At 48.4% G+C, this 13,310-nt stretch overlaps 1 protein-coding gene across 1 annotated transcript; it reads left to right on the top strand.

Moving 5' to 3' along the window:
- Positions 1-4,962: 4,962 nt before the first annotated feature.
- NYX (nyctalopin) lies at positions 4,963-9,739 on the top strand. Its single transcript, XM_010076406.1, has 2 exons — positions 4,963-4,984; positions 8,343-9,739. The coding sequence occupies exons 1-2, from the start codon at positions 4,963-4,965 to the stop codon at positions 9,737-9,739; spliced, it is 1,419 nt and encodes a 472-aa protein (XP_010074708.1).
- Positions 9,740-13,310: the final 3,571 nt, after the last annotated feature.

The raw sequence follows: 13,310 nt of genomic DNA on the forward strand, positions 1-13,310 counted from the left end.
ATCTGGTTTTCTGTCAGTGCCCGGGCTTTTCTGGGAGCTGCTGGCACAAGGATGGGATGAGGTGCCTCAGAGCTCATGAATTGGAGGGGGGGAGGCTGTTAAGGAGTCCCTGGAGAGTGATTTTAGATGCAAGGTCTCTACTTAAGCACACAGCTGTGCAATAGGTTGGGCTGGGGACACCATCTCTGCTCAGACTAACCCATCAGCAAAAAAAAAAAAAGTTTTCACCTAGATCAGCTCCATGATGGCAGCCTGCTGCTGGGTGGCATGCATGTGTGCCTGCAGCACTGTGGGGACACAGATCAGGGTGGCGGCTGCCAGTGGTGTGAGGTGGATGGAGGGCTACCGCGTGCTACACGCAAACCCAGGCCAGTATGGTGAATGTAAAACTGGGCAACGGGCTGTTCTTCAGTCTACCGTGTCTTGCCAGTGAAGCTGGTCAAAACTTCGTAAAGACAGTTAAAAGACAGTTTTATGTACACCCAGCAGAACAAACGTGGGCTGGGTGACCACACTGCACACAGCCTGGGTCCCACAGGGCAGAGCTGACAACAAGAGTCCCAGCGAGAAACGCTGAGGCAGCTACTTCAAAGGTCACCCCAGCAACTGCGTGCACAGGAAAGGCTCGGGTGTACGACACAGCTGCTGCTGTGAGAAGAGGGGAAGTATGCACCGAGCTGTGGCCGCTAGTGCAGAAGGTCAGGAAACCAAAGCCCAGAGGCAGGCGGAGGGGCTCAGGCGCTCTGCAGTGCAGGGATCTCATCCCCCCTGCACTAATCCCACGAGTGCAAGCAACTCTTAGAGATGAACAACAAGGGAGCGAAGATGTTCATCCACCTGAGTCAGGCAAGCAGCTCTGCCGCTTCATTGCTCTGAGGAGGGCAGCATTTGGCTGGATGTATACGCATGTACGATGCTTGGGACCCAGCTAACCCAGCACTGGCGTCTCATGGCATGGGGGTATCCCCAAAGCTGCACACCCTCAGCTGTCTTGTCATTCTTCGTCAGTTAAAATGGGCCCTGCTGAGACCCCAGGGAGATGGCTAAAGTGGGTGACATGAGACCTCTCTTGCCATCAATTAGGTGAGATGAGTCCCACCAGCTGTTTTTAGCCAACCTTTGAAAATAAAGGGAATATTTTAATGTGCAGCTGAACCAGTGCAAGAAGTGGTCCCCAGTGATCATTTAAAATGATATCAGCGTGTATCAGAGATAGGAGCTACATTCAGATCCTTAACCCACCATCACATGAATTGCCCCTGGCCATGAAGAAATGAATTGTTAGAAGCGATCCTGCATCAAGTGTGTGCTGGCTTGCTCTGCAAGGCAGGCTTGCCCTCACTGCCAGCTTGTGAAGCTGTGCCGAGGTTTACGTCCCCAGCACGCACCACTGGAGCAGAGCGGGCTTCTCTGGTCAGGGCTGAATTCTCCAAATTCTTTTGATGGAAGATCAGATAGAAACACCTATGGATTTTTTTTTCAGTGGCAGCATGGCTCTGCTGCTTTCTGGGCTCGACTCCACTATGTTGACCTCTGGCTTCTCTGAGTTCCCAGACATTAAAAAGGACAGGACAGGTCATGAGGAAGAGCCCTTAGTGGCAAAAAAATTAACAGTGCAGAGCTGCAGTAGCAAGCTCTGTAGCTTCCACATCTGCTTCCAGCCCAGCAGCCACAGCAGCTTCCCAACACTGAGCAACTGCAGTGTGCTCAACCCCCAGCATTAACCAGCCATGAGTCACGCCCTGAAAAATGCTGACGTGTGGTTTAAAGCCCAAGTTTGTTTCTTTTAAGAATAAATGCCGGTCTCCTTAATGTACCCTCTGGTATTTAAGTCTGGGTGGCGAGCTTGGTGAGCTATGCTCCCTGACCAGCTGGCTGCCTGCAGTGGGAGACTTTCCTAGGAACTGTGACCTCAGTGGGTCTCCCAGCCCCAGTCTCCCTCCCACTCATATGCTGAGATGTTCATATCTTCTCTGTGCTGTGGTCCAGAGGTGCATGAGGCTCCTGCCCATAGATGATGCACAGAAATATACTGCTGTAAGCCTTGGAGCTGCTGCTTGCGTGGGGTAGGAGCTCCAGGTATGCCAGCACAGGACGACTGGTGAGGCTGTGTATGGGAGGGCTCATGACGGGGAAGGACAAGGGCTGTTCCAGCTGCCCCTGCCTCCAGCTGCAGTAGACAGTGCTGGAGCAGGGCTGGGCTCAATCACCAGGCCAGCTGCAGCCAGCGAGCTATGTATGTGGGACACTGATGGTAGAGCTGCTGTCAAAAGCTCCAGTGGGAGCTAATAACTATGCTGGTTTACAGCGTGGCTGCCTGTCTCAGCAGCTCTCCCAGAGGTGTTCCCTGCCAGCCTTCCTCCAGCTTCTGCTGCAGCCTGCTTGGGCAGCATTGCTAACGACATTGCGGCTGCTGATTTTGCAATAGGCACCTACTGCCACCATCCTCCCCTACCGCTGAAAGTGACTGCTGAGGTGCATACAGCTCCCAGTTTAACAAGGCCCCCCAGTCCCCAACCACTGTTGTACATCCTGGTGCCTTCCGTAGGGAATGTGTTTTGCCAGGTCCTGCAAGCTGCCCCTCTGGGGGAGGTGGCTCAGCAGATCACAAAAGCACTTTCTGAGGCTCAGTGGTCCCTCATGTCACATCCCCACCAGTCCCATCCCCACTGTCCCTTACTGTCCCTGTGGAAGAAGAGCATCAAGGCACAGGACACCCAGAGTCTCTGCAGAAATCTGGTGCCTTGGTCCAGATAAGCCCCTCCTCACTTCTGATGAGCAGATTTGTTATTGCTTTGCCAAGCAAGCAGCAGATCTAGACCCTGGGGAGCTGCTGACTAATCACATGCCAAAGTGTCCCTGAGTCTCATGTAACCTTGCCCTCTGCCTCCACACGTGTGCACCTGGGGAGAGACAAGATTTCTGGTAACACCTTTTGGGCTCTGATAAATGTTGGAGAAAAAGGAACTGGGAATAGCACTTCTCCCTCCTCCCCACCCCATGGCTGAAAGGCCAGTGATCTGCTTTCTGTGATGAGACAGGTTGTGGCTTCCTGCTATTCCCATGGGAACCGGGACCTTCAGGGGAAACACCAGCTGCCCCAGCACTGGCGAGCACCCAGCCGATGCCACTTCTGTTCCCACAAGGTCTCCAGCAGCTTCAGCTCCATGGCGGAGGCTGCAATGTGCCCATGTGTGGCGTTGCAAAACTCTTCTTTCCTCCTCTGCAAAGCAGCATGGTGCAAAGTACAAAGGTGCAACGCTGGGGGGGGAGGGGGAAGGGGGGTTGGTACAACAATGTGGTGGGGCAAAGTATCTCTCAGGTAAAATCAGTGCTATATTGGACACCCCCTTCCTTCTAGCCTGCCCCCCAGCACCACCCTGTTTACACGCTGTTTAGCTAGACACAAATTTCTTGCAATGCCAGACAGGTGCCTTAAGACTGAGGGAAAGAAAAAACAAAATAAACTTGATGTAGCTGGGTGCTTTAATTTGCAGGAAGAGCTGAGCAGCAGAAGGGTGGTTCCCAGCTGAATCTTTCCTGCTGTATCAAGCATAAATTCATCAGGTATTCCATTTCCTGAAAAAAAAAATAATTCACTTAGAAATAAAGAGTAGAGCTATTTTTCCCTCTGACATGGTGAATACAATTACCTAAGGCATGAGAGGCTGCGATAACTCACTTATTCAGCCCCCATTCTCCAAAGAAACCATCATCATTCTGTCAGAAAAGGCTTTAAAAAACAATTCACATCCTGAATACTAAAACATCACCACATACAGAACCTGTCCTTATGATTTCCATGGACCAGCTGCAGCACCACAAGCAAAACACACTCACAGGCAGGGCAGAGTTCATTATTACCAAGGCCATATACACCATGCAAGCTCCTGTGTCTGCTGACCCTTCTTCCAGTGTTGGCATCTCCTTGTCTTTCAGGAGCAATTCCCAGCAAAGCAAAGCACACCGGCATCCTGTTAGCAGCGTGTGAGCCATTGTGGGGCTGGGAAAGTGTGCATGGGGGGAGAGAGCCCCAGGCTGCCAGGCTGTGTCTGTTTGGTGAGCTCAATAATGAAGGGAAACCACAAGCCTGTGCTTGCCCCACATATAATCCCATTCAGGCTGCACCCTCCACTCCCATCTTCTCTGCCATTATATAATGGGGAGCGGAGTAAGGACTTTCAGCAATGCTGTTTGAATGCCAGCAGTCCAATTCTGGACTGTATTATTTTTTTAATGGTGTGGGGAGGGAAAGTAGGTTGGCAGAGGGGAAAAAGCGACAGTTTGGTTTGTCTGCAATCCCTGTTTTGCTTTGGGAGCTTTAGAGGACAGACACATTCTTCCATCTCCGCTAATCCTCCTCTGATACAGAGGATTTTCCTGCCATTAAATGATAGCTTGTGAGAAAAAAATGCCAACTTTTCAGATACTGACTCGTATGGCTAATGGCAGCCTCGTGAGCAGGAGGGAGGACACAGCCACTGCCTGGCTAGGTAAGCAATGTATCTAAGATAATTTCTGTTGGGAATTTTAGTTTTGCCTGTTTGATGTTAAGCTGGTTACACTCCTCTGTACCAGCACCTGTTTCCTGGGGAGATGGCCAGTGTCTTACTGTTGGTGGTCTTTTCCCACCTCAGATGACAGGAACCTGCACTTGGCACAGCCGGTGGGAAGAATGCGGCTGAGCTCGTGAAAAGGTGTAGCATTAAGCTGCAGGATTCCCTGAGAAGGTCAGTGGTGGAAGAAAGGTACTCACCAGGAAGGTACTGGGGACTTCAGTTTGAAAGTGTGTGGGAGAGGAGGTTTTTCCTCGCTCTTCCTTTCTAAATATAGACCTGATTGCAGGAAAATGATGCAGGGAAATGACAGAGGACAAAACCTGTCTCTGCTTTTCCTGTGTGCTTTTAGGTCCCTCAAGTTTGCTTGCCAGACCTGAAATGCCACTAAGGAATAATCAAGGTAATGTTTGCCATCATTTTAAATGGTGAGTATACTCTTATTCTGCATTAACCCAGTAGTGGATTAGACAGATCGTTTGGAAAGGTGTGGGTTAAATATTCAATTATTGCAATCATCGTCTCTTTATCCTTCTGAAAACTCTGCAAACATTTTCCCGGTCTTTCACTCCTCCTTTCAAATATTGAATTACCGTAGTATCTAAAAGAGCAAAAGACATTATTCCTGGGTGGAATTTTGTTTATTCCTTAATCTCATGAGTATTTTTGACATTATTGCTCTCTATTTCACCCTTTTTCTTAAACACACATCTCATTTGAGCACCCTCTGTGTCAGTGAGTTGGAGGCATCTTCTAGATGCTGCCCTGGTGTAAAAAGCAAAGAACAGCCTTTTTGGGGAAGGAGTAAGGAAGGAGAGGTGGGAATGTTTCATGCTATGTTGGTCAGAGGTGATCTGGTCAACAGTGGAGATCTGATCTTCCGTGCTCTGAACAACAGTTCTCCTGAGGGTCTGGTGTGGTTCAGATGGAGAATTTTTTATGACTGCCTTTGCAAAAGGAAGAGGGAGAATTGCCACAAAGACTGTGGTGCTGAGGGGCTCCTCTGAGCTCCTATTGCCAGGGGATTGTTTTCTAGTTGGATGGTCCTCAAGGGTTTGTTTTCCATGTACTGCACAATGCAAAGAAAACCACCTGTAAATAAGAGATCTTAGAAGCGTGCTGTAAAATGCCACTAGCAAAAGACCCGGATTTGGCATTAAAAAACCCTTGTGTATAAGGAGCACAGTCTGGATATGACTTGGCTACAGGCATTTCCTTATCAAGTGATTAGAGAACAAGCAGGGAGGGGAAGGATGGGATTTTGTGATCGGTGTGCTCATTCCTATGCTGCACTCAGTGTGCACAGCTGCTGGGGGGTAGGTCTGCTCTGAAGGCCAGAGATAGGACTGAGCTTGGGGTAGCTGCCGTTAAACATTGAACTTGCTTGGGACAGTCTCACATATAGGACAGCCTATGCACGTATGCCCCTCTGGATGTCACCTTGAGCCCCTGCAAGGCTCTTGTTCCAGCAGCAACACTTGCATCCACCATTTCCAGGCAGCTTCCTGTGGTCAGACATTTGGGAACAGGCAAATCCTTAATCTGTCTGGCCCTCAGTTTATGTAACTGTGTAACAAAACCAACATATGCCTATTTGCGAGCAACAGCCTGGACTGGTGCAAAGGGTAGCAAACGAGGCAGCCCCTGGGCAGCCTGCATGAAGACAGCACAATCTGAGGCCAGCACGCTATCCTCCCCTTCTTGTCCTTTGGCTCCTCACTTGTCTCCCCAGTGCCCTGACTGAAGGGGACATCCCTTTAGCTGTGGCTGTTAGGGCTCAGGAAAAAGGAGAAGAGCATACAAACGAGCAAACAAAATTACACCCTGTCTAAAATCCTTTCCACCTTTCAAGAGTCCTTCACTATCATTTATCCTTGAAGTGATGCTGTTTTGCCAATTCTCTGGTTGTGATGGTGTGGCCAGGCTTGATGGGACCTGAATTTTGATAACGAGGCCACAGTCCTTCAAGGATACTCCCTCCACGTACCTAAATCCCTCTTCTACATGCAATGACCAGGCTGGTTTGAACAGAACCAGGCTGAGGAGGCTCCTGGGTTGCTGTCCTGTCAGTGGGGACCTGCCCAGCAACTGGTTTTGCAAGTCTCCTGCTTGAGGAAGCCACAGGCAGTGCAAACTCATAACTACAGTCCTGTGCATGTTGCCTTTAAAAAGGATGGAGAAATGGCAGAGCAATTGCCGTTCGAACTGTAGTTGGGTCTATACATTAAAGCCTTAGGGGCTGCAAAAATAAAAGCTTGATGCCTGCTGAAGTTGATGCTTCCTGGCATATCACCTCACAAATCTGCCTTAATAAAAATGTCAATTGGGAACACAGCTGCAGTGGGCAATTGCTGTGCTGCAAACTGGCAGGGACAGGCAGCCCAGCTGCTGCGTGCTTCCATCTCCAGACAGCCAGCAGGAGCATGGGGGAAAGCCTGTTCCTCCTCTCTCAGCACTTGGGGCTAGCAGGCACACAGCGGCAACGACATTATCGCAGCAATGCTGTAATAAAGGTGGCTGTTGGTAAAGACACTATCTGATGTCTTGCTGAAAAAAATATAAAAGGGCTTGTGCTTGTGTGGGAGCCAACAAACTGTAACAGAAAAACCAGCCAGTAGCAATACCACCATTTCCTGCTAGTGACTACATGGAGAGCTTGCTGGTGTGACTGCTCATTTTGTTGAGCAGCAGGTAGGATGTGACTGTGAGAGCAATTACAAAATGAGCTCTGCCTTCAGTTTTTCCTCTCATTTAATGAGTTTATTTAACAGATGTCTGGTTGACTGGATGTTTTTTCGTTACAAAAATGCCTGTCCATGGAGGCTGATGTCTCCTGTTTCTTTTGTTCTTCTCTGTTTTGTCCCCAAGAGCTTTTACCTTCTGTTCCTCGTTGTACATCCACCTGCGTGGAATTAACTTGAAAAGAAACCACAATAGCCACACACCTCCCATGTCAGGCTGATAAAAGGACAAAGCAGCTGCTCCCATCAAGCATAAGGCACTATGGTTACTGTCTTGAGAACTGGCAAAATAGTAAAAACTGTGCTGGAGGTGCAGAGTATCTCATCTATGAGATAATAAAGAAAGCAGTCAAAGGATATCCCTTAATTTGTTTTGCCTCATGCCATTCTACCAAAACACAGTGTGAATGTGTTTTTAAACACTGTATGGCACCTTTAGCAGCAGTGCTCATGGCCCTGGTGGAGAAAAGTTAGGTTGAATGAACAGAGAAAAGAAAGAAGCAAACCCCATGAATTTGATGTGCCCCAGGCAACTAACTGATCTCCCCTGCCTGCTGCTGGACTAGCATGCACTGCCCTCTCCTCCACTCAGAGATACTGCTACCCAGCCACAGCTGCTGGCCTTCAAAGCATCTCTGCCTGCCCTCCCCCTGCCAGCCAAACCATCTCCCTATCAGCTTATGGAGAGACTAATCACAGAGTCACTGAGAAATACTTCAGTCTAGGTCATTCCTCCTCATGGGGAGAGAAGTTAATCAGTGACAACATTCTAGATGACATATACCTATATGCATATATATATATATATGTATAAATAACCCTTCTCAGCAGGTTTAAAACCCTAGCAGAAGATTTGTAGGAATCCTTCACAAGAGCTCCTCAGTCAGCACAGGCATACAAGTAGCGAGTGACAATTAGCCTGGCTAGAAGGGAGGCAAAGACAGCATAATATCTTTTTCTAGTTGTGACTAATATATTTGCTAACAGTGCATCCTGATTCTTTCCTCCCATGCCTCACTGGGGACCACACATTCCTCTCTGACAGTGATCCTTTGGGTCCCCCACGTCCACGCGGTGTGGGCCTGCGTGCGGTCCTGCCCTGCCAACTGCGTGTGCACCCAGGAGCGGAGCTGCTCTGTCCTCTGCGATCGTGCCGGTCTGGGGCAGATACCTAGTGAGTTCCCTTGCGAAGCCTCCTCTATCAACCTGGACAAAAACAGCATCAAATTCCTCTCCGAGAGGGCCTTTGGGACCTTGCCATCCCTCAAATCCCTGTCGCTCAACCACAACAATATCTCCTTCATCACCCCGGGAGCTTTCAAGGGGCTGCCCAGCCTGACTGAGCTGAAGATGGCCCACAACGAGTACATTCGCTATCTCCACACGCGGACTTTCACTGCCCTCAGACGGCTGGTGAAGCTGGACCTGGCGGACTGCAACCTTTTCAACATCCCAGACAGGATCTTCATCGAGCTGCCTGCTCTGCAGGAGCTATTCTGTTTCCAAAACAACTTCCGGAGGATCCCGGGTGCCATCAGGGGCATGGAGAACTTGACCCACGTTTACCTGGAGAGAAACAGGATTGAAGCGGTAGCCTATAACTCCCTGCAAGGCCTGACCAAACTGAAATACCTGAATCTGCAGGACAACAGGATAAATGTAATTCACGAGCGAGCTTTTCAGGGCTGCCGGAAGATGGAGTACCTGTACCTGAACGACAATTTGATTAGCGAGCTTCCAGAAAACTCCTTTGATGGTCTGAGATGCCTGAAGATGCTCAACTTGGGGGGGAATTTTCTCAGGAATGTTTCCAACACCTGGTTCAGAGACCTGGGGCAGCTGGAGGTCCTCTACCTAGACCGCAACAGAATCAACTACATTGAGGAAGGGGCTTTTGAAAACCTCACCAGCCTGGTTGCGTTGCACTTGAACAGCAACAACCTGACAACCCTGCCCTTTTCTGTCTTCCAGCCGGTGTACTTTCTGGGGCGGCTGTACCTCTTCCGCAACCCCTGGGAGTGCGACTGCCGCATTGAGTGGCTGAAGGAGTGGATGGAGAATTACAGGCTCGTCAGGGATATTCCCTGTGCCTCCCCCTCCTCAGTAGCCGGGATGGACCTGATGGACGTGCTCTATGAGAGATCACCAGAAGGTTACTGTCTTGACCCAGTGGAGCTAAATGTCACATCCGAAGGCCCAACCCCAAGTGAAGAGCCTTGGTCTACCACAGAGAGCAAGTTCAACAGCCTTATTTCTAAACTCTTGCTCCAGATGGGCCTTCCCAAAGAGGTGGCAAACACCACTGAAGTCTTTGGTAACACCACACAGATGGATGGACTGACTGATGGGGTTTCTTCTGGGGTGGGGGAAGAAAGTATTGAAGTTGCTTCCTCTTTTTACCTCCCAGCCTTTTTTACAGTGGTTGTTTTGCAGATCAAATAGTCCAAGGGCTCCCTGGAGCATGGGTCCTGCTTACGCATTTAGTCCCTGTACCTACCTAGTCATCAGGGAAAATTTTGTATTGCGGGCCCTGGATACATGGCTGGCTTCAAACTTTCCTGGACAGGTTGGTTGGATCTGGCTACAGATTCCTGTGGGAGCTGGTGGGATCTGGTTCAAGACTGGGTCCTACTCTGGGTGAGAAACCTGCCCTGTGGGGTCTCAGAGCCTCCCAGACACTTGCAGAGCTATGTGGAAGATAGGGATGAAAGAAGAGCAGTAAGGCTGAGTTTTGGTTAGAGATGTGCAAAGTCCCCTGCTGGGAGTGAATGGAAGAGGGGTCTGCATGGATGATGGTGCGTTGCTCTTGGTTCCATTGGGCCAACTGTGGTTGATGCAACCATTGACTTCATGAGGGCAAGACGAGGCAGCAAAACCGGATCTCCCTGCTCCCTCTTTTTGTAGGCTACTCAAATGGGTGCACATGAATGTTCTTTTTTACAGTCTAGAGCAAATGGCAAGCAATTTGTTGCAGCATAAAGAATAGACATTTTGACTTAGAACATGACTGTGTTTACATTTGTGTTAAGTAGCAACACTTTAAAAAATAAGTGACTACATAGAAATACAATTCTGTGATATTTGAACTACATTAATTCATTATACATGGCTTATCATACTATGGCGTACATGTTCGTATGAAATGATACCACATACACAATCCTTTATTACTGCTAAAATGTCATTAAATAGGAATAAAAATGGTAATGAATTAAAGAAATATTTTCAAACATTTTCCTAAACCGTTTTTTTCCCCCCCACCTCAGCCTTTTCATGAGCAATTCAACATGAAAGTGACCTCCACTCCTGCCCCAGCTCTGTCCCCGTGGGTGCTGCAGTGGCAGAGGCAGAGGGAAAGCTGACCTGGCTTGTGCTTTGCAAGGTGGTGGTTTGGTACAGAGAACACGTTGGCTAAAAACAACTAGTAGAAGTTGTCCTTGCCCCTGCCCTTTCCCCAGTCACACATTGGTGAGTACCCAAAAATGCACGCAAAGGACAGGCCAGCTGAAGATAGGCTCTGGGCATAGAACAGCTGAAAAATGGTGGGTAATGTACAAATTCATGCACAAAGACCTTTTCTTAGGAGCTCTGGCACCCTCCTACATCTGTGATTGTCTGGGAGAACTGGGGAAACAAACATTTTCAAAAAGGGCTCAATGCTTCAGCAAAGGTGCCTTGGGTCAGGTCTGTTCACACCAGTCAGGCCAGGCTGAGTGAGAGTTAATGCCCTCCGCCTCAGGCAGCACTGACACCCCAACACGTCTGTGCACAACCCCACAGACGGTCCCACAGCCCATCGGGTAAACAGCTCCAGAGAAAGCCAACGTCAGCTCACGTGCAAAATGACTGTGCACTCCTGAACTGGCAGAGCAGCTGCTGCGTGAAACAGGGAAGCTGCTTTTTTGCCTGCACATTTTGCCAGCAAAAAGGCAGCATCTCCAGTGGCTTTAAGACAGGTGCCTTGGGGCAGCCTGCTTTGGCCTGTCTGGAAAGATCTACTGCTTTCTGATTAGCACCAGTGATTTTGAGGGGAAAGCTGAGCACAGGGAAAAACAAACCCTCCCTGTTGCAATGGCTCCTGAGCTATCTGTAGCTTGACCACATTTCTTTTCCCCAGGGAAGAAAGATGCCAGATGGTTTGATAAAAGCCTATTTGACCTGTTCTGTGAACTAAATTCAATGAGTTTGGATTTACAGGCTATTTATGAATCCATTAATCTTCTTAAGTGCTAAATTCATCTGTGTATTATAAAAGGCTGTTTTTCAAACCTAGTCCAGCCCAATGCTGTAGCGGCGTATTATGTTAGGGATGCCTTTACAGGAGCAGTATTTCATCCCGTCAGGGAAGGTTTATCAATAGGCTTGGCGCAGATGGTAGGACATAGGGCACAAATGGTTGTATTTTACTTCCTATAAGTACAGACGCCTCATGAGTGAATTGTTTTTATAACCCACATTTTCATTTTCTGTACTGAAATACATTAAAGCTGAAGATTGTCTTATTGTGCAGTTGTTGAGTATGGATTTCAAGTTAATTAGTGCTTCAAAGATGTTTCTGTTTTATCTGCAAGAACGGCAGATCTGAATGTGAAGCATCTTAAAATGTAGGTTTAGTAGAGATCACACTGTCAAGTGATGGACAAGGGGACTGTGTATCATACTTTACTGTGTGACAACAGGACCACTGATCTTGGGCACTGATGATTTAAATGCTTCTCATAGTCAAACACCCTAACTGCTTGCCCCAGCAAGCTCTCCCTGTGCTTCTGTAATACAGCTGCGGCTGCCTAGAAAGTGCATGGCTGGCACTGTACTGCATATACTGGGCTTTCAGCTTCCCTGCAGTTAACAGGGACAGACTTCATGCTCTCCTGCTCTGAAATCCTGCTCTTCTCTCTGAGCTGAAAGCTCAGAAATGTGCATTTCCAGGAGCTCAGAGTATCTGGCACATCAATCAGGAAAAGCCCCTGAGCCTGTGCATTGCTCCCCTCTCCTCAGTGTTGCTCCTTCCTCATATCCCTCTTTGCTCAGGATGGGCATCAGCTTTTGCATGCGCTTACCTGGAAGAGCAGCAGCCTTCTGGAAAGAACAGGGAAGTATAGTCCCTCAAAAGCCCTGACAGGACTTGCAGCACTGTGAAAGCTTGGATTAGATGAGAAGTGCCTGTTCTTTCATGATCCTGAAACCTGTTTATGTGTTTCTGAGCTCTTAGCAAAGGGCTTGTTTCACTGATGGCATGGGTAGATGCCAACTCATAACTGCATGTTTTTTTTTCTTTGTGAATGTCTTGATTGGAAAACAACTTACGTTAAGGATCTGCCTTTTGCATTAATAGTTTGACTTCTATTTTCTTGGGCTAGATTCCTGAAAAAAAAACTGGTAAACCTGAACCAGCTTTTGGTTACAAGCCCATGGCTCAGAGTCCCTTCACAAATAAATGCTGTTTTCAAAATCTGCCTCTGGACTAAGACACCTCTAAAGATGTCACAGCCCTGCAGGTCAAGCCCAGATGAGGTACCAGTCCCAATTTATGCTGCCTTTGGAATGCCCATTTTACTGTGCCATGGGCTGAGGTACTCGTAAAGCGGGTTCTGCTCTAGGTGGGTGCAGTGCTGTGGGGCCTGAGGCTGTCCTTGGGCAAGAGGGCAGCAGAAGGGAGGAATCATGACTACAAGGAGTACTTCATCACTTCTCAGCCGTGCACCCTGATGCTACTCCCACAGGAGCACACAGGCATAAAAGTGCCATAATGCAGTTGCACTCACATCCTTCATATGAAGGATCTGCTGCGGTGACCTCCAGAACAATTTTAAAAGAGCTTTATAGAAAATGTTAACTGTGGAATAAAGACCACAAATAATAATAAAGCACCACAAGTACTGCTTTAAAGAAAAACACATAGTCAATTTTTTTAAGCATAACAAAATAATGCTGAACATGCGGAAGGTCTAAGAAGCAACTATGTCAAAGGACACTACCCAGTGGCCAGCTGTTGGACAAGCTTTAGATTTTA

The sequence above is a fragment of the Pterocles gutturalis genome, unplaced genomic scaffold, assembly GCF_000699245.1.
Source record: "Pterocles gutturalis isolate BGI_N339 unplaced genomic scaffold, ASM69924v1 scaffold27128, whole genome shotgun sequence".
Taxonomy (NCBI): Eukaryota; Metazoa; Chordata; class Aves; order Pterocliformes; family Pteroclidae; genus Pterocles; species Pterocles gutturalis.